Genomic DNA, 24861 nt, shown 5'->3' with positions numbered 1-24861 from the left:
CTAACCAACTGAGCTACCTGGGCAGGGCCTGGCCTCAAATCGTTTATCATGTTGTGGTGTCTGTTTAAAGACTGTAGGATCCGTGATGCTGTCTCATCGGGGAATTAAAGTCTATAGGATCTGTGTCTATTTTTTCCTTGTCTACTCACGATTTTCAAGAATTAAATTTTTTTACTTTGCTGCTTTTTCTCTATTTTTGTCTGTCCTCACTAGTAGCTACTCATTATCACATCCCTCGTTCTACCTTCATTTAGGATAATTGGCTATTCGTTTTCTAAATCCTTGATGTAATAAATTAGGTCTTGACCTTTTAGGCTTTTCTTTTCTAATATATTCACTCATGCCTCTTAATTTTTTTATTTCATAGGCTTGATGCATAATATGTCCATGATCATTAATTTAAAGCATTCGCTCACTTCCTGTCAATAATCAGTTCACACGTTGGTTATTGAGAAGTCTGTTGCTTTGATTCCATAATGGAGAGGAATATTAGTTATCTGTGATTGCAGAATCAGGCGACTCCCAGGGAGTCCCAGTAGCTGGGGGTCCACGTCAGGTCTCCAGACTGCCAGGGGCACTAACTGAGTGTCCATGGGGGCCGCTCCAGTGCCCTTGGGGGCCCCGGCAGGCCCTCTCCCTGCACTGTGGGGTCTGGGCTAGTGGATAAGCAGAGCAGCGTACACACTGGGCTCATCTGGGGGCCCCACTGATGGGAGGAAGGGGGGTGTTTTCCTCTATCTGAGGGCTGAGCGGGTCAGCAGGGCGTAGGTTGTATGCAGGGGGGTGTCAGATGCAGCCTGGAGCAGGGGGGAGATAAAGAGAGGGATGAAACATGGTTGGAGTTGGGGGGATCCTAGGGACCTCGGGAGGACAGGACCCACCTGAATGTCCTCTTCTGCTTGTCTGCCCTTCTGGTTCAAAAACCCCCCTGAAGGGGAGGAAGGAGAGGTGGCCATTCCCGGCCCAAGTCTTGGTCTTGAGTGGTTCACCTGGGTGTACGTCACTCCCTGGGGGCCGTCATCCTGCCCGTTCTGCTGGAGACAGTGAGACAGAACAGCGTCTCCTCGATTCCACAGGAGAAATCCTCCTGTCAATCATCCTCATGTTGCCAGAGAGATGGCTTACACTTTACATAGACCAGGTCCCTCTCCTGATGGAATCTGCAGGGCCTTCCCGAGCCTCGGGGCCTCTGGATGCTTCTGTGGTTCTGACTCTCATCCTAACGCGATCTTTCTCACTCCCTGGGCTCCAGCCTCAGGGCCCCTCCTCCTGAAGAAGCAGGTCCCTGCCCCAGGACCTCTGCACCCGCTCTTTCCCTGTCCCCCACCATGCACTCTATCCCCTCCTCTTGCTTCATGTTCCTTCACAGCACTTTGCTCTCCGGGACACTGGCTGCTTGTTTGCACATTGTCTCCCTCGCCCACAGGGGAGCTCGAGGCGTGTGGAGACAGTGTGGCTCAGGGCGGCACCGTGGCCCCTAAAGGAGCTGGTCAGTGATCCCCTCACATCTGCTGGTGAATGAATGAAGGGGTCCTGGGGACCTGTGGTGAGTCACTCATTTCTGCCTCCTCCTGAGACCTGGAGCTGCACAAGCTCAGACAGAGGACGAGGGGCCAGCAAAGGGGGCCCCGTAGGAGGGGCCATGAGGTCACAAGGAAGCCAGGAGAATGAGTCACAGCAGGACGACCTGGGGGCCCAGAGGGGAGGTCAGTGTGGACGCTGCTGAGAAGCAGGTGAGGTGGGACAGGGAAGGGTCCATTGGATTAAACTGGGCAACAGAAGGTCCTTGGTGGCCCGGACAGGAGCAGGGGTCTCACCTGAGGGTCCAGCTCCACGCTCTCCCCAGGCTGCGGGTCCTTCACAGAAGCATCTGCTGGGGCAGAACAGGGGGGTGTCTCCTGGCAGGTCCCCGAGATCTCAGGGCTGCAGACCCCGCCTGCTCCCAGATGGGCCACTAACCCAGGGTGAGGTGAGGCACCAGGTCACACAGTGTGGGTCTCAGTCCTTCTCACCCTGACCCCCAGCCTCCCAGCCTAACCCTCCCCATCGCCTCCTGAAATCCCTGTGCCCCCTCCCCCAGGGCAGCTGTCTCTTCCTCTCACAAAGAGCCTCTTCGTGGGCCTCGGCAGCTGGGCTGGAGCTGGGGGAGGAGACAGGAGTGTTAGGGGCAGAGCTGGGCCATGGGCTATGGGAGTTTTGAGTCTTTGGGGCAGGAATTACCTGATCTGCGGGCCTCTGTCCTTGGCCTCTGGGTGTGTGGTCCCTGCAGGAGGTTGGACATGAGCCCCTCTCTGGGCTGGTCAAGAGGGACCGTTTCAGCCCTGGGAGATAGGACCTCCCCCCGCCCCTGTGATTCCACTGAAAACGAGGAAACCTTAACATACCTTGTGTGTAAGTTTCCTATTTCATGGCGTTGACAATAATGAAAGATTACCTTGGATACATACATGTGTGCTGACATTGAGTCTTTTCTCTCTACATTTTCTGATTTGAGCTTCTGGAGAAATCCTTTTCCCAGCTCACCTTCTCCATCTATTTGGTTTCCTGTGGCAGGTGCTCTGGCCCCCTCTCCCTCCTGTGACCCAGGTCACCCCGTTCCCTACTCACCCGACATCCTGCCTTTGCTCTGACGTCGGTGTCGGAGGAAGAGGAAGAGAAAGAGTGAGAGCAGCAGGACCAGGGCCACCGAGACCCCGATCAGGACAATCAGGTACCATTTGAGACCTTGGACAAGGGTGATGTCATGAATGAGCCAGTGATGCCATTGAATGAGCACCTACTGTGTGTGAGGCACGTGCTGGGGTCACTCCTCTCCTCTCACCTCACAGCAGTCATGCACCAGGAATTGCTCACCCCACCATCCACTTAACTGAGGCTCAGAGAGGTTAATCACGTGCCCCAGGTCATCCAGCCTGGGCGGGGCAGGGCTGGGACTATAACTCGGGACTGTGGGTTCCCTGTGCTGTCCTCACACTGCCCCCCAGGGGGACACCAGCTTCGTGCTCTGGGCTCCTCCTCTGCAGGGGCCTGTCCATGTCACATATGTAGCTGAGGGTCCTTCCTCATTACCCGCCCCCAGCACAGCAGGGACAGGGAGGGGCAGGGTGAGGGGTGGACTCAGAGTCTCTCCCTCATCCATCCCTACCCTGCAGGCCCTGACGCCCCCTTGGGGAGGTCGGGCTGGGCTGGGGCTCTGCCTTCCTGAGCTCTGTGAGGCCCTTATGTCACCTCATCTCCCAGCAGCCTGTGAGCAGGATGGGACCAGGGATGAGCAGACAGGAACCCGACACTCAGAGGAGAGAGGGGACCGCCCAGCCCCACAGCAGGAGCAGCAGAGCCTGGAGCTGAACCAGGGCTGATCCACCCTGTTCCCTCCTCTGAGCTGAGCCTGAGCTGAGGGGGAGGACTGGGTGCCCGGACCCTTGTCCTGCCTGTCCCTCCCTGTACAGTGTCACCGTCACTGAGACAGAGGGGACAGGCCCCATAACATCACGTCCTGGGGGCTTCCTGTGAGGCCCTCTCCCAGGAGGTCAGGGCCAGAACCGACAGGAAGTCTAAGCTCTGGACAAGGATTCTCTCCTTTTACACTTGGAGACACTGAGGCCCAGGCAGGGGAAGGGCGGGTCCAAGTCAGCGAATTCAGATGTGTCTACACCCCCACATGGCGGAGCCCCTGTCCCCCATGGAGGCACCCACCACCTCCCCACAGAGACCCTCACTTACCCCTCCGGGGGCCTGACTCCATGGGGGGGAGCTGCGGTTCCTCAGAGCCTTCTGGGATCAGAATGTGGGGTGAGGAGTGGGGTCTGCCTTCTCCCCACTTGAGCCCAGCTCCTCTGTCCCAAGCTGGGCCCCCACATCTCCTTCTTCCATGACCTCCCTACCTGTCACCTGCCAGCCTCAGAGCCTAGGAGCCTGGGGTTTCCCAGCATCTCTGCCTGACTCCCAGCCCCCCCTGGGACACAAGCCTGTCCTTAGGTGTCTGGGGGATGGGGTGGGGGACCATTAGATCCTCTGAGAGATTCAGAATCACCCTGGGGTGGTCTGTCTCCCTCTGAGCAGAGGGGACCATGTGGTCCATCAGCTGCGGACATGGGCCCTGTGGGGGGGGCTGAGGCCCAGGGGTCCTGGGAAGAAGGCCATACAGGTGAGAAGCTGGGGCTGACCCTGGAGTTCCCACCTCACTCTAACTCCTCCCACATCTGCCCAGTGGCTCCTCAGACCTTCCCACTGCCACCTGGCACCTTCCGAACCCAGGGGAGCAGGAGAGGTGAACAGGGATAGGAGGGTCTCTGAGGGGCAGATCTCCGCTGGGTGACCATCCCTAGAGCCTCTCTCTCCCTTTCAGCCCATAATAGTTCTGAGGATGGGACCCTGAGCTGACAGCTCAGCAGGCAGGGTCAGGGCCCTCACCTGAGACCCGGAGCTCCAGGGGCTCACTGGGGAGTGACAGCAGGAAGGGGGCGGAGCTGCGTGAGCTGTAGCACCTGTAGGTGCCCCCATGGGCTGAGGTCACAGGGCTCATGGAGAACTGTGCCTGGTACTGCTGAGCTCGGTGCTCTGATCTCAGACGCAGGGGGGGATCGGCTGCCCCCTCCTTGGCCAGAAGGAATGTGTCCCTCGGGCTCTGTGACTGACACAGCAGGGTCATGTTCTCTCCTGAGGCCACCCTGGGGCCTGGCTGCACCAAGAGGGAGGGTTTGTCATACAGCTGTCCTAGAGAGAGAGAGGGAGGGTGAGGGCTGCCTGCCCAGCTTGTTCTTGCCTGAGAGACACCAGGCCTCTCTCTGAGGACCCTCCTCTCTGTCTGTCTCTGTTTCTCTGTGTCTCCTTGCTTTCCTCCCACCCCCTGTCTCTCTCTCTGTCTCCCTCCCTCCCTGGGGCCTGCACTTTCTTTCTGGCTTTACCACCTGAGACGCCAGCAGGGCCTGTGCAGAGTCTGGGTCCCTGTCTGAACCCACTGGCTCCTCACCTGCCACCAGGATGTCCAGGGGGTCACTGGGGGCCGACCACTCAGAGGACAGGTTGTATCCACCGTAGCATCTGTACCGGCCCCCGTGGGAGCTGCTCACAGTGCCCAGGGGGAAGAGGGCCTGAGAGAGCCCAGCCTGGGGCTGCAGGACAAGGCTCTGGGGGAGGTCCCGTCCCCCCTCCTTGTGCAGAGCGAATCTGTCATAGCCGACATCAGAGCGACACTGGAGGGTCAGGCTCTGTCCAGAGGCCACGATGGGGCCCTGCTGGCTCAGGAGGGAGGGCTTCCCAGACTCACCTGGGGAGACCAGACGTGAATTACAGGGGCTGCTCCTCCCATAAACCCCTTCTCCTGGGTTGGCCCCCAGGTCTCACTGTCTCTGTGTCCCTACCCCAGGAGCCCCTGTGTTCCCCTCACCCCACCCTCTCACATGGGGCTCCCCTCCCAGCAAAAATGCCAATAATCTGGTTGGCACCTCAATCCATGGATGAAACAATAATGGGACTCACCTGAGACCAGGAGCTCCAGGGAATCACTGGGGTGTGACCACACCTGGGGGCTGTTCCTGTAGCAGCCATAGCATCTGAACGTCCACCTGTGGTCGGGGGTCACAGGGCCCACAGGGAACAGGGCCTGGGACTGCCCACTGGGCTGTGGCTGTGAGTCCAGGGCCCAGGAGAGCCTGTGATCTCCTTCCTTAGTCAGAATGAACCTGTGATATCCCTGCCCTGAGCCACACTGGAGGGTCACGTTCCCTCCTGAGGTCACGACAGGGCCGGGCAGGGCTGAGAGGCTGGGTTTGCTGTAGAATCCTAGGAGAGGAGGAGGCTCGTGTTAAATGGGCTCATACCTCCCTCATGTCCCCCAGGGCTGGGCTGTGAGAGGGAGACACCCTGAGAGCAGACCCCCTTCCTGAGGGCAGAGCCTGAGGCTGGGACCCCTGAGTGTCCTCTCACCTGTCACCACCAGCTCCAGGGGGTCACTGCGCTCTGACCAGCCAGTGGGACTGAGATAGTAACAGCGATATGTCCCTGCCTGCAGGTCTGTCATGTGTACAGTGGAGAACTTGGCCTTGTCCCCGGGCTCCAGTGGCTTCTGTCTGTCCCAGGGCACTGGGCTTCCCACTTTATCCAGACGGTACTCCTGAGCCTGCAGGGTCCCCTGACACCAGATGGTCACTGGGCTCCCCCAGGGGATCACAGGGCCTGGCTCTGCCCAGAGGGTGGGCTTGGGGAGGGGCCCTGGAAGGAAACCTCTATCAGGATAACAAGATATTCCCACCCCCAGGTCCCAGCTCTCATCCCCACGTCCTTCCCAGACATCTCCCATCTGTCAGCCCGGAAGGGGTGTTGTCCATCCCCAGCTTCCCATGGGATAGCCACTTCTCCCCAGGGAGGAGCGGGACCTGGGACACCTGGGAGACTCACCTGCCTGCACTGGGGTCCTGAGGCCCACACTCAGCCCTGGAAGAGAGTCCCTGTGAGAGGTTTGCCCTGAACCCTGAGCAGCTCCCTCCTCCCCATGAGCCTCCTGAGTCCTGGGGTCCTGACAGACCAGGGCTCCCCTACCCCCTCCCATCTCACCGAGGTAGAGCAGGGCCCTGAGGGTGGAGGTCATGGTGTCTCCTCTCTCTGGTCTCGGCTGTGCAGATGGAGGAGGCCACAGTGTCCTCAGAACAGATAGACACAGAGGGTGTGGCCCCCAGGAGGCTGGTCCTCCCAGTCATGGGGCTCTCACGTCAGCAGCCCCAAAAAAGGGAACAACCCTCCCGGGGAGCCTGGCTCTCATTTCCTCAGCTGAGGCCTTGCGGGGGGTGAGGGGCAGGCAGCAGGCTTCTGCAGACATGTCTGACTCCGAATCAGGCCCCATTTCATCCATACGCTTCTGCCTCACTGGCCTGAACTCCTCTTTGACCCAAGCATCCACCCTTATTCCTTGAGGATTTGCAATGTGCCTGGTCCGGGAATACACCACAGAACCACACAGATTCCAACTCTGAGCTTGCAAATCTCAAATTAGCCAAAACAGAGAAAAACTGCATCACCACCTCCAAAAACATGAGAGAGAGAGAGAGAGAGAGAGAGAGAGAGAGAGAGAGAGAGAGAGAGTATTAGTTTCCTGTTGCTGGTATAACAAATAACCATATGCTTAATGGGTTAAAGCAACACAGATTTATCATCTTTCCATTCAGGAGTCAGAATGGGATTTCTTGGCTTCAAGCTTCACAGGCTGCCCATATCTCGTGCCCATTCATCCTCGGGGCCAGCAGTTATATCCCTGTCCACTGCTCTCCTCATCACATCTCTTTAGCTCTGTCCTCCTGCCTCCCTCATTCAATCCCCAGGACTTTCTAATGATATGGAGCCACCTGGATCACCCAGGGCTGTTTCCCATCTCAACATCCTTAACTCCATCACATCTTCAAAGTCCCCTGTGCCGTGGGAGGTGGCATAGGCCCAGGTACTGAGGAGTAGGAGGTGCATATCTTCAGAAGGTCCTTGCTCTGCCTGCCTCGTGCCTTTGGGGACTTCTTGAGCCACATAAACCACTTCTGTCTGGGGATGGGGCACTACTGGGCATGCCCGTTCAAGGTGTGCTCAGGAACCACCTCCCATTCCATGATGGGCACCTCACGCCTCATAGTGACTTGTCAAAGACGACCTCTGGTAGAACCCAGTAACAACCCCAACATTGTTTCACAGAGGAGAATAGTCCTCCACAGAAAAGCATAGTGTGACTCCAAAATAGTAAATGTCTGTGCTTTAGTATTGATTTACGGATTGATTGATTTTTGTTAATCCTCACCTAAGGATATTTTTCCGTTGATTTTTTTTTTAAGGGAGAGTGGAAGAGAGAGGGAAAGACAGAGAGAAACATTGATGTGAGAGAAGCACATCGATTGGTTGCCTCCTGCATGAGCCCTGACCAGGACCCGGGTCAGGGAGGAGCCTGCAACCAAGGTAGGTGACCTTGACCAGGATTGAACCCGGGTCCCTTTGGTCCACAGGCTGATGCTCTGTCACTGAGCCAAACTGAACAGGGCTAACTTTCTGTGTTTTCATTCATCTGTAGTCCACCCAAGACTCTGTATGATGACCTCATCTGCCAGATGCTCCCAACACAATTGGATCTCCTGGGTCACAAGCCCAGGCAGCCTGGACCTGTTGCAAAGACATCTCTTGTTCGGGGCCCCACCCAAAACCAGCAGCCTCTCAAGATGCTCATACGTGGGTGGAGGTGACATGCCCAAGGAGTAATATATTGTCTCCAACTTCCAAAGAAGGTCCACCAGGAACTGAGTTTGCTCCTCGTTCACAAGAGGGTCGGATGGAGCTGAGTCCCCACCATGGATGGGCTACCTCAACGTGCCTTGGGGAACTGGAGTCCTAGGAATTACACCCGGGCAGCAAGGCCTGAGACGTGGGCAGATCCCTTTCCCACACTCTGGAACACATCGGTCTTACAAAGGGCCTGGATGGTTGCTTATTTCCTGTTTCTGCAGGTCCAATCCACATAGTACGTAATGGACCTGTGGGGTGTCCTGCCCAATGGAGGGGCAATCCTGGTCCCTGCAGCCTAGATTAGGGGTCTGGAGAGTTCCTCTCTCCTAGAGGAGGGCAGCTGAGTGCGTTGTTGGCCGTGACACGCAGAAGCAGACTGACCTTGTAGCCGTTAGAGATAGACCCAGAGAGGGTCCATTTTTACCAGATGAATAGCTGTACACCAGGAAATGTCCAGGGTTTGGGGTGGGGGTGTTTTTTCCAGTAATGAAGACTCAGTTGAGGCAGAAATTAAAATCATCACCTGGTACATAAGAACCCACTGCAATTCTTCAAGGTCCATTTGTCCTCAGCAGAAGCCAGATTCCTCAGGGAGTCACATGGGGATGTGGATGGAATCCTGGTACCTGTGTCTTCCAAATCCTTGGTGGGGGCACAAATATGTGCAGCCCTACCAGGTGAAAAGGTCATCTCCAGTGCCGTCCACCCCACCCCCGGCCTTTCCTCCATTGTATCTCTTACTCCACAGCTCGGGTGTTGAGGATGTCCATACCACTGGGGAATTCCAGAACTAGAAAAATAGCTACAGGGCAGGTTCAGAGACCCAGGCAATCTGCATTTATCACCTCACCTGTTTAAGCCTCCACTCTGACTGGCAGGTGCTAGTGGTTTGGAGATAACCAGGAGTAATTGAATATTTAACAGAATGGCTAGGTCAACAATCAGTAGAAAAGAATCTGCAGGAAATTACAGGAATTACAGGTTACTATTTTACCAGTAAAAAGGGTGATAATGCCCAACCAGCATGGCTCAGTGGCTGAGCGTCTTAACTATGAACCAGGTGGTCATGGTTTGATTCCGGGTCAGGGCACAAGCCCTTGTTGCAGGCTCAGCCCCCGGTAGGAGGCTTTCGGGAGGCAGCTGATCAATGATTCTCTCTCATCATTAATGTTTCTCTCCCTCTCCCTCTTTGAACTCAATATATATATATATATATATATATATATATATATATATATAAATTTCTTTATTGATTAAGGTGTTGCATATGTGTCCTTATTTCCCCATTATCTCCCCCACCCCACCCCAACTCATGCCCTCACCCCCCTGTTGTCTGTGTCCATTGGTTAGGCTTATATGCATGCATACAAGTCCTTTGGTTGTTTTCTCCCCCTTACCCCTACTCTCCCCTACCTTTCCTCTGAGGTTTAATTGTCTGATCGATGCTTCTCTCTCTCTCTATATATATATATTTTTAAAGATAATGACATAGTTTTTAAATGAGGGGAGACTCAATGACCAGGAAATGAAAAGCCCAAACACAGAGAATGGTGACCCCCTCCATTCTCAACTTCCAAAGTATTTTCCAGAACGTGAATGTGCATAAATCTTTCTCTTTCCTGGAGACACAGGCACTTGGAAAGAAGTCCGCATCTCTGGTTATCCCACTAAGAAATTCCTGCTCGGTGACTTCCCATCTGCCTCTCTTGGTGAATGTCCGCTCCCATCTCACCTTGACCCTCTCCTGGACACTCCCCATGCCCCATAAGAGCTTGCTATCCCCTGCGGATCCCAGCATCATCGTCTCGCCTGGTGTCCAGGACCTTCAAGTAAGCGACCACCTTTGCATTTTAAACCAAGTTTATACTACCTACATGTCCGATGTCTCTCCCCTGCCTAAATAAAGGATTGTCCCTGATTGGCTAAGGAGTGTGTCTCACAATTTGTTGTAGTGATTTTGTAGGCAAAAGAAGTTAAGCCAATAAGATGGCCCATGGGATTGTAAGCCACATCTTCTCCTTGTGGAATCATCAGCACTTCTTACACTGTGCTCCAGCTCATAAAATTCAACAGATGAACATTCGAATAGCCAATAAATCCATTAAGTGATTAAACGTTGCTTAATTGATCACCAATGCTTAACTTAAGAACACTTACTAATGGATAATAGATTGGTAACACACCAATGAGAAGACTAATGAAGGTGACATGGTGCCAATAGTCAACTGTTGATTATGGACAACTTTGTTACCAAGCCTTAATTTCAAAATACTTGTGAAGAAATAATAAATCAATAACACACCAATGCAAAAAGACCAATTAGAGAGGATTTTGAAGTGAAATCCGGGGCTTTTTCTAAAACTACGAAGTGATAATAATAAACTAGGACTCAACTTTTCTTCCCCACAGAATATGGCAGACCAGGGGGGTGAGTTTCAGAATTACGGGGATTTTCCTAGCCCGCCCACGCTGTGGAGAGGGATGAGAGGACAGGGCCTGGAAGGTCACGCTTACTAAGAGGATGTCGTGGGTAGGCATCCATCGCTCCCGGCCCATGTTTCAACACTGACCTGTTAAAGGGAAGCAAAACAGCTATTTCGCCACAGGCCAGTCTCTGTTACCATCCCAAATAAGATGCATGACTTCTCCTTTTTCAGAAAACAAGTTCTGCCTTTTGTAAACCCCAAGTTCTGTATTCTAGGCACTGTTCCTAACACACCATGGAGTGACCGTTGGGTGTAGGGAAGGACATTGCCTTGGTCTCTGCCCAAGGCATTATGTCTCCCCACACTGCAGGGGCTGTGTGTGTCTCCAGATCCTCCCAGATTTCACTTGAATTAAGCTTAGATAAAGCAACGGGCTTCTTCTTACAGGCACTGGTCATAGAAGGGTTGTTGAGTAGAGATGACCAGGGGTTGATGGGCAGGGGATGGCTCTGGTGAGAAAGAAGCTATAATAGACGTGAAAGAGATTTGTCCAATGGTAACTCATGCTCAGATTCAGATTATGCATTTTGGGGTAGAGCACCACTCAAGAAGCATTGTCCTGCCCTAACCAGTTTGGCTCAGTGGATAGAGCGTTGCCCTGTGGACAGAAAGGTCCCAAGTTTGATGATGATGATGATTATAGTAATGATGCTGGTAATGGTGATGCTCATAATGGTTATAGTGATGGTGATGATGATAATGATGAGATGATGACCATGAAGGTCATGATGAGGATGATGATGAGGATTATCATACCTGAAAATTACTCTCTCAAAAAAACAAAACATTCCCCAAATTGGCAGAAACAATCTGTACACTTGCCAGTAGTGTGTGAGATGCTATCTGCTCCATCCTCTCTCCAGCAGTTAATATCAAAATGAAAACAAACAGCAACAACAAACAAACATGGGTTTATTGTCCTACAATTCACAATCTCATTTCATTGGCACCACAGCCACGTAGGAGCCATCATCGCTACCAGCTTCACAGGAAGGCAAGACAGGCTCACAGACGGGCTGTCACTTGCATGAGGCCACACAGGATAGTGTGGATTCCAAGCACTGATGTTGCGGGAGGAGCCATACGAGAAGCACCAGGTGAAGAGAAAGGAACCTGCAGAATCCAGACATGGTCCTGGGGTGTCATTCTCAGCTTGCACCCTCCGGGCTGGATGTAAACATTAGTTCATTGATCTAGTTCCTCAACCACATTACCTGAGTCTCTGCACTTAGAGTTCAAGGCACAGAGCAACTCACACCAGGGAATGTAGGTGTGATAAAGACAACATGTGCAATACAGTGTAGGAACAAGCATGAGACAGAGCGGAGTTATGAACATAATCTATTCATGTGGACATAACATTGGGTCATGGAGATGGGGGATAAGAGCAGCCAAACACTGAGGAGAGGGCAATGCAAGGGCAAGGGTCATGGTGGAGGAGTCTCCCACGAGGAATATTCCCAGCCACTGTCATCACCTCCAGCACTAACAATACTGTTTTATTTCCTTTAGGTCCTCAGCACAGAGTTCGCACAGCTTGTGTCTCCAGCTTTCAGTACCTTCTTTGCCCTCACAACCTGGCCTCTGTGGTTTGGGTCTAAGGTTGTGGCACCATGCCTGAGGAATGGGTGCGCTCCATCTTCAGTTTATCCCTGGAGACCTTCTCTCGCTGTACCACGCATGAAACACCAACACACCTAGCACCCCCAGGATCAATCCAGACAGGCCCATGGCAATGAGATTCTCCACTGTGTAGTCTGAGGCCTGGGGGCCTGGAGATAATGGGAGAAAGTGGTCATGGAGGGTAGGGCGAGTCACACTCAAATCAGCACCAGATCAGATGTGTAGGCTCCTCTGTCCATGGAACTTCCCAGTCCCCAAGGTAAACATGTGTGGTTACTTACCACTTGTGGAATTTGGGGTCTGCACTGATGGGGTAATATTAACAGGATCCCCTGAGAATCAGAAAACCAGATAGTGTGAGGAGCTGGAAGCCTTTCAGCCCAGCATGGACTCGGGATGAACATTATTATATCTCCCTACTCACAAACATCGCATACAAACATCTTGTTTAGGTAGGTGGCAACCCTAGTGTGTCTGATTTCCTCACTCTTAGACTTAGGTGTGGGGTCTTTAAAAGGGGGGGGGGTGGGATTTGGCCACACCAGATGCCACGTCTTAGAGTGAACATGTTCAAAAAACTGTTGAAGTTTAGCTTTTTCTTGGCCTCTGATCTCTCTGGAGCAATAGCCCAAGCTAAACTTGATCTCTTGAAAATTAGTCTTCGGTTCATCCTCAGATGAGGGTCCTGGATCCATGGATGAGCGTTTGGTGTCCAGGGGTTTTTGAGGGTCAGAAACAAATAAGAGTGGAAACATGCGTTCCTCACCTGAGACCAGCAGCTCCAGGGGCTCACTGGGGAGTGACAGTAGGTAAGGGTAGGAGCTGCGTGAGCTGTAGCACCTGTAGGTACCCCCATGGGCTGAGGTCATTGGACTCATGGAGAACTCTGCCTGGAACTGCTGAGCTCCGTGCTTTGATCTCAGATGCAGGGGGGGATCGGCTGCCCCCTCCTTGGCCAGAAGGAATGTGTCCCTCGGGCTCTGTGACTGACACAGCAGGGTCACGTTCTCTCCTGAGGCCACCCTGGGGCCTGGCTGCACCGAGAGGGAGGGTCTGTCAGGCAGCTGTCCTAGAGAGAAGGAGGGAGGGTGAGGGCTGCCTGCCCACCTGTTCTGCCCTGAGAGTCACCAGGCTTCTCTCTGAGGACCCTCCTCTCTGTCTGTCTCTATTATCTCTGAGTCTTCCCCTCTCCTCCCAACCACTGTCTCTCTCTGTCTCTCTTCCTCCCTAGGACCCTGTACTTTCATTCTGGCCTCACCACCTGAGACCCCAGCAGTGCCTGTGCGGAGTCTGGGTCCCTGACTGAGCCCACTGGCTCCTCACTTGCTACCAGGATGTCCAGGGGGTCTCTGGGGGTCGACCACTCAGAGGAGAGGTTGTATCCACCGTAGCATCTGTACCGGCCCCCGTGGGAGCTGCTCACAGTGCCCAGGGGGAAGTGGGCCTGAGAGAGCCCAGCCTGGGGCTTCAGGACAAGGCTCTGGGGGAGGTCCCGTCCCCCCTCCTTGTGCAGAGCAAATCTGTCATAGCCAACATGAGAGAGACACTGGAAGGTCAGGCTCTGTCCAGAGGCCACGATGGGGCCCTGCTGGGTCAGGAGGGAGGGCTTCCCAGACTCACCTGTGGAGACCAGACTTGAATTACAGGGGCTGCGCCTCCCATAAACCCCTTCTCCTGGCCTGGCCCCCAGGTCTCACTGTCTCTATGTGGGTGTCTCTGGCTCAGAAACCCTTGTGTCTCCTCACCCGATTTTCTCCCTTGGCGTCCCCTCATGGCAAATATCTCAATAACCTGGCTGGTGTCTCAATCCATGGATGGGATCCAGATGGGACTCACCTGAGACCAGGAGCTCCAGGGGGTCACTGCGCTCGGACCAGCCAGCAGGGCTGTGGTAGTGACAGGAATAGACCCCTGCATAATGCTGGGACATGTGTGTGATATGGAACTTGGCTTTGTCCCTGGGCTTCCGTGGGGATTTTCTCTCCCAGGGCTCTGGGCTTCTCTCCTTATCCAGACAAAACACCGTGACCTCCAGGGTCGCCTGACACCAGATGGTCATGGGGCTCCCCGCTGGGATCACAGGGCCTGGCTCAGCCCAGATGATGGGTTTGGGGAGGGTTCCAGGAAGGAAACCAGTGCCAGGATCAGAAGACATTTCCCAATACTGTGGTGAAGGCCCGGGATGGGCCCAGGATGAGGGGGTCCATGTGGGGAGGGAAAGAGAGACATCTGTAATAATTTCAACAGCAAAGATAAACTTATTAAAAATAAATAAATAAAAGTTTTATCGTTTCAGCTCTTAAAACAATAAAAGTACCAATGCTTTCAGTTCTAAAAAAATAAAAAAATAAAAATGAAGACATTCTCCCACTCCCAGTTCCTAGCTCTCAGCTTCAAAACTCAGAGATGTCCCCCATCCATGAACCCCAATCTGCTTTTCTCCATCCCCAGATGCCTAACTTGTGGCCCCAAATCCCCTATAAGGAATGGGACCTGGGACACCTAGGGATGGACTCACCTGCCTGCACTGGGGTCCTGAGGCCCACACTCAGCCCTGGAAGAGAGTCCCTGTGAGAGGTTTGCCCTGAACCCTGAGCAGCACCCTTATCCTCATGCACCTCTGAGTCCTGAGGTCCTGATTGGCCAGGGCCTGGCTGTGGTGCAATTGGGGCTTCCCCTCCCCATATCAGGGCTTCCCCTCCCTCTCCTCCCATCTCACCGAGGCAGAGCAGGGCCCTGAGGGTGGGGGTCATGGCGTCTCCTCTCTCTGCTCCTGGTTGTCCAGATAGAGGAGACCACAGGGCCATCAGTAGAGACAGACACAGAGGGTGTGGCCCCCGGGAGGCTGGGCCTCTCCGTCATGGGGCTCTCACGTCAGCAGCCCCAAGAAAGGGAATAGCCCCTCCTGGGGAGCCTGGCTCTCATTTCCTCAGCTGAGGCCTGGGCGGGCAGCAGGCTTCTGCAGACATTTCTGACCATGTCTCAGGCCTCATTTCATCCATAAGCTTCTGCCTCCCTGGCCTAAACTCCTCTTTGACCCAAGAATCCACCCTTATTCCTTGAGGATTTGTAATGTGCCTGGCCCGGGAATACACCACTGAACCATACAGATTCCAACTCTGAGCTTGCAAATCTCAGATTAGCCAAAACAGAGAAAAACTGCATCACCAATCACCACTTCCATTAATGGGAGGGAGTGAGGGAGGGAAGGAGAGAGAGAGAGAGAGAGAGAGAGAGAGAGAGAGAGAGAGAGAGAGAGAGAGAGAGAATTAGTTTCCTGTTGCTGCTATAACAGATAACCATATGTTTAATGGGTTAAAGCAACACAGATTTGTCATCTTTCCACTCAGGAGTCAGAATGGGATTCCTTGTCTTTTGAGCTTCACACGCTGCCCATGTCCCATGCCCTCTCATCCTCTTCCATCTTCAGAGCCAGCAGTCACATCCCTCTGTGCACTGCTCTCCTCGGCACACACATCTCCTCGGCGCTGTTTGAGCTGCTCCACCTCTGCCCTCACAGCTGTGCTGTGTTGGTGTTTTCCTGGCTTTTCTTCGATGTTTGCTTTTCCATATAGACTGTAGTGTCACCTCGTTTAGTGTCACCTCGTTTAGTTCTAGCTGTATTTGGGAACAGACGTGCATTTATCAATTAACCTGCGGAGAAATGATGTCTTTCTGATCAATGATGCACCATCTCTTCACTAATACAAGTCCTTGCTGTGCCTTTCAGACATGTTTGAAAGTGTACATGTGTGTAAATTTAACCCAGTTCTTATCACATTTATTGCTTACAATGTTTCTTTCCGTAGTTGTTGACATTCAAGGTGAGGCTGGGACTTATTGGTGTGTATGAGAGCTGTTGGTTACTATACATTAATTGTACATCAATTACTTATTTGATCTTTTTTACTGTTGGGTGACTTTAATCACTGAGTCTCTAAGGGCTTCTGAATCCACTTCCCTTTTTGTCCCTCTGCTCTCACTTCCGGACACATTCCTCCTTGCCCACAGCCTGTGTTTGCTCAATTCCCCAAGATGTGCACATTCAAATTCTCCCTGGTATTCAAGGCCTTCGAAGAAATGCCTCATCCTGCCTTTCCCTCCCTATTTTCCATGCAATACCCCCACCAGAGGAGAACAGCCATCATCTATAAGAGGGAAGATTCTTGCATAGCCAAAAATTCACTCAAAAATGGCCACAGTCTATTCTAAGTCTTATAATACTCCACACATTTTCTTCTTGACAACAGTCCTGATTTCCTAATTCATGGAGAGCAATGAAAACTTTGTGAAAATGCAGGAATTGTAAAGATACGTCTGATTTAGAGAAATTATAACACTACCCAATAATAATCCAAAGGTAGAAATCAATAAGAATAAACTCTTCCTCCAGGGCAAAATTTCCAGAAGTTTCTTTGAGAGTTGATGAAACCGGATGACACGTTAAGGCAGGTTATGACCCTTTCTTTTCCTTAGGCCTCCAGAAAATTCTCACGTGCTTCCTCCCACATCATAGCTCAGTCTGTCCACTCCAGGCCACGGGTACCTGAACTCTCTGCTCTCCCTGAGCCTATGTAGGAAGGTCCAGGCAGGCAGCCAATGCTCAGTTCTTGTTCTGTCTCACTCACTTGGTCACCTCAGATGGCCCAAATGTAGTTTCTACCATTAGAGAACTACTGTGTTAACTACTGTGATTGTTCAACTCCTTTTTAAAAAAATTGTACTGAATTTATTGGGATTAGTTTCAATGGGCATTGCCTGGAATGATCTGGAACTATGGTCTGCTGTAGGAGGTGATTAATCATGGTTCAGTTGTGTTCTCCTTCCAATTTCAGACCGAAGCAGAAGATGGGAGAGGAAAGAAGAAGCAGGGATTAAACCAAATGTAGAGATCGAACCATTTCACTCTGTGCCTAATTTATGTTGTGACTATTTAATTAGGTTTGTTGCTACCCTACCCACTCTGCCTTCAATCACCCAGGAAATATGGGCGCCAAGCCACCAGATGATGAGTGTAGAACTTACCAAACCAGATAAGAGAAACATGTATCCTAAAGTCTAAATGCCTCCACCCCTACACGAGTGACAGGAAAGGCATATTGTTGTCTTTCTAAGGTAGGACCCAGAATTCCTCAAGATGTGGCTCCTACTCCAAGAGAGGAGAGGGAAGATCAGGATCAGTTAGATGCTGTGGGACGCTGACAGGATGTTGGAAGCCAAGAGCATTTTCTCTCTTTTTGTCACTTCTCTTTTCTTCTTCTCCTCCTCCCCCTTCTTCCTCTCATCATCCTCCCCCTTCTTCCTCAACTCCTCCTCCTCCTCTTCCTCATTTCCCCTTCCTCCTCCTTCTCCTTTTTCTTCTACTTCTTCTTTCATCTCATGTCTCCCCTCTCCTCTCTCACCCCCACCCCTTCCAAACATTCACACAGATAGTTTATCTCCATAGTGCACATGCTTCTTTCTCCTCCCCTCAGTAGGAGGAGAAACATCGATGCCTCCCTTGATGTTCCCACTTGCTTTCTCATATCATCATCATCTCCTATGATATGAGAAACAGAATCCATTGGAAAGCCTCAAGAATTTCCTGAGATCATTATATCAGGGGAAGAGTTCACTTGGATTCAGAGACTAGTTCCCATTTTAAGGATTTAAGGTGCAGATATCCCAATTCCCAGCATGGCTTCAAAGGAGGTGTAAATGGCTTTGCTCCAAACATACCCTCCAGTCTCTCCATCTCTTTGTATGACCACCTTTCCCTTGGCTTTGGACTCTGTACAGGATTCTGGAACTTAGCAGCAGGTCAAGTCAGAACCCTTCAGCTGAGAAGATCCCACCATCTTAGAAACATCAGCGTATCCCTTTTGCTTATGTCTTAATTTGAGGCAGTGAGCAGGGCTCTTTGCCTTTGAATATGGATTTTTTTCCCTTGAACCTGACCCATTACCTGCATATGGGATTGTCTGAGCCTCTCTGTGCATCTCCAAGACCTATATTTTCATCCTCCCCAGCTAACTCCATTCTCCACTCTCATCATTTATCTTTATTCCGCTCAATGAAGCCCAACTAAAATGTACGAAGTTCTCCACAATTGACATTTTTGCATCAATCTGAATCTTTGCATATATTGCTTCCCACAAGGACTGTACTCTTCATCTACTGGGAAAATTCTATGTCTTTGTCTTTTCAATAGTAGTCTTTTCAATATTTACAAAACCTAATTATTCCTCTTTTATTTCTAACTTTAAAAAAGAGTTACTGAGACAAATGCGAGATGATTTCACTTATATGTGGAATAGGAAATAAACAAACAAGCAGAAAAGAAACAATCTCATAGGGAGAGAGAACGTTTTGATCATTGCCTAATGGGAGGGAGGTTATGGGAGAATATTTAACAAAAGTGAAGGATCCTGGCTAGTGTGGCTCAGCGGATGGAGTGTCAACCTGTGCACCAAAGGGTCATGAGTTTGATTTTTTGGTCAAGTTAACATACCTGGTTGCAGGTTTTATCTCCCAGCAGGGTTGGGGTGCAAGAGGCAATCAATGCATGTGTCTCTCTCATCTCTCTCTCTTTCTCTCTTCCTCTCTCCCTCTCTCTCTCTCCTCACCATCCCATGATGATGGTGAGGGTGAGGGTGAAGAAAGTGATGATGATATCATGATAACAATGATAGTGATGGTGATGGTGATGGTGATGGGGATGGGGATGGGGATGGGGATGGGGATGATGATGATGAGGGCAATGATGATGATGGTGTTGATAAGAGTGGTGAGAATAATGATAATGATGGTGATGGTGATGATGGTGATGTTGAAGATGATAATCATTATAATGGTGATAAAAAGGCTGGTGGTGATGATGTGTATAGCTATGTTGACAATGATGGTTGTAATGGTGATAATAATGATGGAGATGATGGTGATGAACATGGTGACAATGGTGATTGTGATGATGATAATAGTTATGGTGATGATGTTTGTGGTGATGGGGATGATGATGATGATGATAGTGATGATGATGCTAATGATACTGATAATAATTATAATGATGATGATATGATGGTAATGATGATGGTGATGGTCAGAATGGTTTTAGTGATGATTACAGTGATGATGATGATGATGATGATGATGTGATGATGATCATGAAGGTCATGGTGATGATGATGATGATGGTGATTTCTGAAAATCACTCTCTCTAAAACAGAAAATTCCCCACATTGGCAGAAACCATTTGTACACTTGCCAGTAGTGTGTGAGATGCTATCTGCTCCATCCTCTCTCCAGCAGTTAATATCAAAATGAAAACAAACAGCAACAACAAACAAACATGTGCTTATTGTCCTACATTTCACAATCTCATTTCATTGGCACCACAGCCACGTGGGAGCCATCATCGCTACCAGCTTCACAGGAAGGCAAGACAGGCTCACAGATGGGCTGTCACTTGCATGAGGCCACACAGGATAGTGTGGATTCCAAGCGCTGATGTTGCGGGAGGAGCCATACGAGAAGCACCAGGTGAAGAGAAAGGAACCTGCAGAATCCAGACATGGTCCTGGGGTGTCATTCTCAGCTTGCACCCTCTGGGCCGGATGTAAATATTAGTTCATTGATCTAGTTCCTCAACCACGTTACCTGAGTCTCTGCACTTAGAGCTCAAGGCACAGAGCAACTCACACCAGGGAATGTAGGTGTGATAAAGACAACATGTGCAATACAGTGTAGGAACAAGCATGAGACAGAGCGGAGTTATGAACATAATCTCTTCATGTGGATGCAGCATTGGGTCATGGAGATGGGGGATAAGAGCAGCCAAACACTGAGGAGAGGGCAATGCAAGGGCAAGGGTCATGGTGGAGGAGTCTCCAATGAGGAATATTCCCAGCCACTGTCATCACCTCCAGCACTAACAATACTGTTTTATTTCCTTTAGGTCCTCAGCACAGAGTTCACACAGCTTGTGTCTCCAGCTTTCAGTAGCTTCTTTGCCCTCACAACCTTGCCTCTGTGGTTTGGGTCTAAGGTTGTGTCACCATGCCTGAGGAATGGGTGCGCTCCATCTTCAGTTTATCCCTGGAGACCTTCTCTCGCTGTACCACGCATGAAACACCAACACACCTAGCACCCCCAGGATCAATCCAGACAGGCCCATGGCAATGAGATTCTCCACTGTGTAGTCTGAGGCCTGGGGGCCTGGAGACAATGGGAGAAAGTGGTCATGGAGGGTATGGCGGATCACACTCAAATCAGCACCCAGATCAGATGTGTAGGCCCCTCTGTCCATGGAACTTCCCAGTCCCCAAGGTAAACATGTGTGGTTACTTACCACTTGTGGAATTTGGGGTCTGCACTGATGGGGTGATATTAACAGGATCCCCTGAGAATCAGAAAACCAGAGAGGGTGAGGAGCTGGAAGCCTTTCAGCCCAGCATGGACTCAGAATCTACCTTATTGAATATCCCTACTCACAAACATGTTTTATCTACATTCACGGTGATGCCTTGTACAACTATAGTTGAGGGGGCAACCCTAGTGTCTCTGATTTCCTCTCACTTAGACTTAGGTTTGGGGTCTTTAAAAAAAAGGAGGGTGGGGTTTGGCCACACCGTATGCCACAGGCTTAGAGTGAACATGTTTAAAAACTGCTGAAGTTTAGCTTTTTCTTGGTCTCTTATCTGTCTGTAGCAATAGCCCAAGCTAAACCTGATCTCCTGAACATTGGAGTTCATCCTTAGATGAAGGTCCTGGATCCATGGGTGAGAGGTGGGTGTCCAGGGGTTCCTGAGGGTCAGAAATAAACCAGTCTTTGCCCAACCTCAGCCAGTTCACCTTAATCCTGAGTCTGCAGTGATTTTCTTTTGTTATTTCAAGCATTCATTCATTCTCCAAATAGTTGTGGACTTTGTAGAAATAGATTTATGTATGGATGTGTATACATTTATGCGTGCCATGTATATCACATATGCATTTACATGAGATATATTACATATTTATATGTAAATATATAAATAATATGTGTATAATGGACATATATGTATACAATATATAGTACATACATTATATAAAATATATAAATGTAAGGAGACGTGTATAAAAACATATACATGGGGGGGTGTGCACACACCTACCTACATGTGTCTCTGTGAAAAAAGATAAAGTATAATTAATATTATTAAGTAAAATATGTAGCAGATCAGTTAGATCTGTAACAAGAAAATTATACAATACAGTTAGGATTGGTCAGACACTTAAAAAATTATGAAAGGTGTTATAAGGACAGGGTCTATTTGAATAGGGTCACCAGCCAAGGTTTTATCTGGAGAAAAATTTTTCAATCACAACCTGAGGGGTAAAAAGGAGTGATCCATAGGAAGAAATTGTGAATCTTTATCACATAATAAGTGTCCATGTCCTCCGCCTAAGCTATTTCATTCTAAAAATGTAACCACGGTGTAAGGGATTGTCGTTTCCATCGACATCTGTGCTTTAGGTATGTACGAGGATACTCATTGAAGGGTGGCTTGAAATATAAAATGGTTGGAAACAAACAAAATACCAAACTTTAGGGTGTTGGATAATGGTGATAGCTTCAAGCACGGGTGAGTCATTAAAACATCTACAGTGGATTCATATGTACTGATACCAGATCATTCTTTAGAATGCATTGATTCATTTTTTTTGAATATAGACCAATTTATGCCCTGGTTGGCATTCTTCAGTGGTTGGAGAATTGGCTCACACGCCAAAGGGTTGGGTGTTCAATTCCGGGCTCTGGTTGGGGTGTATGCAGGAGGCAACCAATCTACGTGTCTCTCTCACATCCATGTGTGTCTCTCTCCCCCTCCCTCCATTCTATTTTCTCTAAAAAGCAATGTGCTTCTCTCACATTGATGTTTCTCTCTGTCTTTCCCTCTCTCTTCCACTCTCTTCAAAAGATCAATGGAAAAATACCCTTGGGTGAGGATTAACTAAAAAAGAAGAAGAAGGAGAAGGAGAAAAAGTAGAAGGAGAAGAACAAGAGGAACAAGAAGAACGAGAAGAAGAACAAGAAAAAGAAGAGGAAAAATAAAGAAAGACCTCTTTGTCTTTTCTGATGCTGATGCATTCCACACATGGAAATGAAAGCCCAGTCAGAGACAGTGGTGCCTGGACTCAGAGGAGGGCAAAGGAGGGAAAGACGGACAGATGTGGTTCATTGTGGGAGGTGATCCAGACACCGGGATGGATGGAATGGGGTGGGAAGGAAGGAAGACACCACGAACAGCTCCTCACCTTCCACCTTGAGCTCCAATGGATTACTGGGACGTGACAACTGGACGGGGGTGCCACTGAGTGACCCGTAGCACCTGTAAGTGCCCCCGTGGTCCAGGGTCACGGGACTCATGGGGAAGTTTGCCTGAAACACCCCGTCTTGGTACTGGGACCTGAAGTTCAGAGGGGGACTGATGTCCCCCTCCTTGAACAGGAGGAATGTGTCAAACAAACTCCCAGTCTGACACTGCAGGGTCACATTCTCTCCTGGGGCCATGGTGGGGCCTGGGTGGGCTGACAGAGTGGGCAGCGTGTCCTGAGGCAGTAAAGCTGAGAGAGACACATCCACGGTGTTAGTGCAAACTCTTTCCTAGTTACCCCTTCCCTTGACCTCATCAGAGATGCCACTTGGGGCCTCTACTCAAGGATATGCAGGAGGCAGCCAATCAATGATTCTCTCTCATTATTGATGTTTCGATCTCTCTCCCTTCCTCTCTGAAATTAAAGAAAGTATATTAAAAAAAAAAAAAAAGAGGAGAGGGTGCTTGAGGACATTATACTAAGTGACATGGGCCAGTGACAGAAGGACAGATGCTGCATGATCCCACTGCTATGATGCATCCAAAGAGTGAAGCATGTCCTCGCTGGTTTGGCTCAGTGGATAGCGCGTTGGCCTGCAGACTGAAGGGTCCTGAGTTTGATTCCGGTCAAGGACACATGCTGGAGTTGTGGGCTCGATCCCCAGTGAGGGGCATGCAGGAGGCAGTCCATCAATGATGCCCTCTCATCCTTGATGTTTCTTTTTTAAAAATATATTTCTTTATTGATTTCATAGAGAAGGGAGAAGGAGAGAGAGAGAAACAACAATGATGAGAGAGAATCATGGATCGGCTGCCTCCTGCAGGCCCCCCACTGGGGATAGAGCCCACAACCCAGGCGTGTGCCCCTGGCTGGAATCGAACCCGAGATGCTTCAGTCCAGGCTGGTGCTCTATCCACTGAGCAAAACTGGCTAGGGCTCATCATGTTTGAGCTAGGGCTCATGATGTCTCTCTCTCTCTCTCTCCCCCCCCCCTCCCTTCCTCTCTGAAATCAATACAAATATTAAACACACACACACACACACACACACACACACACACACAGGAGTTCTCCCATGCCATTTCTTTACCCCTGTCCTTCCCACACAGGCACGTATCTCCTAAATGGCAAGGGACCCCCCAAGACTTGCAACCAGGGGAGCAACGGGCAATGGCATCTCATCCCAGGCTCACCCCCTGAACCCCAAGGCCCCTTTTCTCTGACTTCCCAGTGAGCCAAGGCAGCCCAGCCTGGGCTCCCCTGTGGCTTCTTCTGTGCCCTTCCCTGTTTCACTGTCCTAAGTGTGCGGCCAATCAATGTCCACTTGCTTTTCTAAAACAGCAACAACAACGGAAGGAGAGGACCCCCGCCCCCACATGGGCCCCAAGGCGTGGCCGTGGGAAGAGCGGGCCCTCCCGGGCACCGCCCCTTCACCTGTGCCCGAGGAAGTGTCTGCTCACCTGTGACCACCAGGTCCAGCGGCTCGCTGGGGGCGGACGAGGCTCTTCGACTGCCATACGTGCAGTGGTACCTCCCAGCAAGGCCGTGGGTCATGAGCGGGATGGGGAACTCGGCCTTGTCTCTGGGTCCCCGTGGGAACACAGTTCTCCAGGGCCGCGGGGCTGACTTCTGGTGCAGGTGGTACCGGTCCGCCTTCCGAGACCCGTGACACCAGATGCTCACGGGCCTCCCCATGGCGACGACAGCGCTCGGCGCCGCCCGGATGGTAGGTTTGGGCAGAGCCTCTAGAAGAGAGTCGGAGGTTGCTGTCCCCTTAGTCTCCGTGCCTCAGTTTCCCCCAACGATCAGCCTCTGGGATCCTCACACATGAGCCCTGTTCATCAGCTCAGAATTCCACTCCTCCCTCCATCCCCCAGATGCCCCGGGGGGGGTCCCACATTGTCCCTGGAGAGGAGGCAGGACCTGAGACGCCAGGGGGTGGGCTCACCTCTCTTCCAGTAGACCTTCCGGCCCAGACACAGCCCTGGAAGAGAGATCCCGGTAAAACCGCTGATTCCTGAGCAGAAGCCCCTTCCCCGAGCCTTCCAGTTCATGGGACCTTTTTTTTTTTTTTTAATCCTCACCCGAGGATATTTTTCCATTGATTTTTAGAGAGAGTGGGAGAGAGAGGGAAAGACAGAGAGAAGCATTGATGTGAGAAACACATC

The 24861-nt window shown here is 50.8% G+C and overlaps 3 protein-coding genes across 3 annotated transcripts; all 3 read right to left on the bottom strand.

Moving 5' to 3' along the window:
* Positions 1-356: 356 nt before the first annotated feature.
* On the bottom strand, positions 357-6607 carry LOC103303406 (leukocyte immunoglobulin-like receptor subfamily A member 6). Its single transcript, XM_054710059.1, has 14 exons — positions 6556-6607; positions 6400-6435; positions 5929-6213; positions 5482-5784; positions 4973-5269; positions 4397-4716; positions 4070-4127; positions 3724-3774; positions 2608-2724; positions 2221-2263; positions 2103-2140; positions 1818-1870; positions 882-1034; positions 357-797 (listed from the first exon to the last, which is right to left on the bottom strand). The coding sequence occupies exons 1-14, from the start codon at positions 6587-6589 to the stop codon at positions 735-737; spliced, it is 1851 nt and encodes a 616-aa protein (XP_054566034.1). The 5' UTR covers positions 6590-6607; the 3' UTR covers positions 357-734.
* Positions 6608-12002: 5395 nt separating this feature from the next.
* LOC129147616 (leukocyte immunoglobulin-like receptor subfamily A member 6) lies at positions 12003-15164 on the bottom strand. The gene is made up of 7 exons (XM_054710361.1): positions 15082-15164; positions 14884-14916; positions 14213-14486; positions 13686-13996; positions 13129-13431; positions 12644-12694; positions 12003-12511 (listed from the first exon to the last, which is right to left on the bottom strand). Exons 1-7 carry the CDS (start codon positions 15113-15115, stop codon positions 12381-12383), a joined length of 1137 nt encoding a protein of 378 aa, XP_054566336.1. The 5' UTR covers positions 15116-15164; the 3' UTR covers positions 12003-12380.
* Positions 15165-20424: 5260 nt separating this feature from the next.
* On the bottom strand, positions 20425-24388 carry LOC103303407 (leukocyte immunoglobulin-like receptor subfamily A member 6). Its single transcript, XM_054710058.1, has 4 exons — positions 24154-24388; positions 22635-22943; positions 20689-20739; positions 20425-20555 (listed from the first exon to the last, which is right to left on the bottom strand). The coding sequence occupies exons 1-4, from the start codon at positions 24386-24388 to the stop codon at positions 20425-20427; spliced, it is 726 nt and encodes a 241-aa protein (XP_054566033.1).
* Between the last annotated feature and the right edge of the window lie 473 nt (positions 24389-24861).

The sequence above is a fragment of the Eptesicus fuscus genome, chromosome 21 (genome assembly GCF_027574615.1).
Source record: "Eptesicus fuscus isolate TK198812 chromosome 21, DD_ASM_mEF_20220401, whole genome shotgun sequence".
Lineage (NCBI taxonomy): Eukaryota > Metazoa > Chordata > Mammalia > Chiroptera > Vespertilionidae > Eptesicus > Eptesicus fuscus.
This window is presented reverse-complemented; position numbering and strand designations above follow the sequence as displayed.

What these genes read in the sequence shown, in the direction of transcription:
- LOC129147616 (XM_054710361.1), bottom strand. Translation starts at nt 15,115, where the DNA reads ATGACCCCCACCCTCAGGGCCCTGCTCTGCCTCG. An exon ending in GAGCGCAGTGACCCCCTGGA is followed by an intron (nt 13,997 to 14,212) that starts GCTCCTGGTCTC and finishes CTGTAATTCAAG; the next exon opens with TCTGGTCTCCACAGGTGAGT. An exon ending in CCTGGAGCTGCTGGTCTCAG is followed by an intron (nt 12,695 to 13,128) that starts GTGAGGAACGCA and finishes TCTGATTCTCAG; the next exon opens with GGGATCCTGTTAATATTACC.
- LOC103303406 (XM_054710059.1), bottom strand. Translation starts at nt 6,589, where the DNA reads ATGACCTCCACCCTCAGGGCCCTGCTCTACCTCG. An exon ending in CAGGGCCCTGCTCTACCTCG is followed by an intron (nt 6,436 to 6,555) that starts GTGAGATGGGAG and finishes ACTCTCTTCCAG; the next exon opens with GGCTGAGTGTGGGCCTCAGG. An exon ending in GACAGAGGCCCGCAGATCAG is followed by an intron (nt 2,141 to 2,220) that starts GTAATTCCTGCC and finishes CTCCTCCCCCAG; the next exon opens with CTCCAGCCCAGCTGCCGAGG.
- LOC103303407 (XM_054710058.1), bottom strand. Translation starts at nt 24,388, where the DNA reads ATGGGGAGGCCCGTGAGCATCTGGTGTCACGGGTCTCGGAAGGCGGAC. An exon ending in ATTGGAGCTCAAGGTGGAAG is followed by an intron (nt 20,740 to 22,634) that starts GTGAGGAGCTGT and finishes TCTGATTCTCAG; the next exon opens with GGGATCCTGTTAATATCACC. An exon ending in GACCCCAAATTCCACAAGTG is followed by an intron (nt 20,556 to 20,688) that starts GTAAGTAACCAC and finishes CATTGTCTCCAG; the next exon opens with GCCCCCAGGCCTCAGACTAC.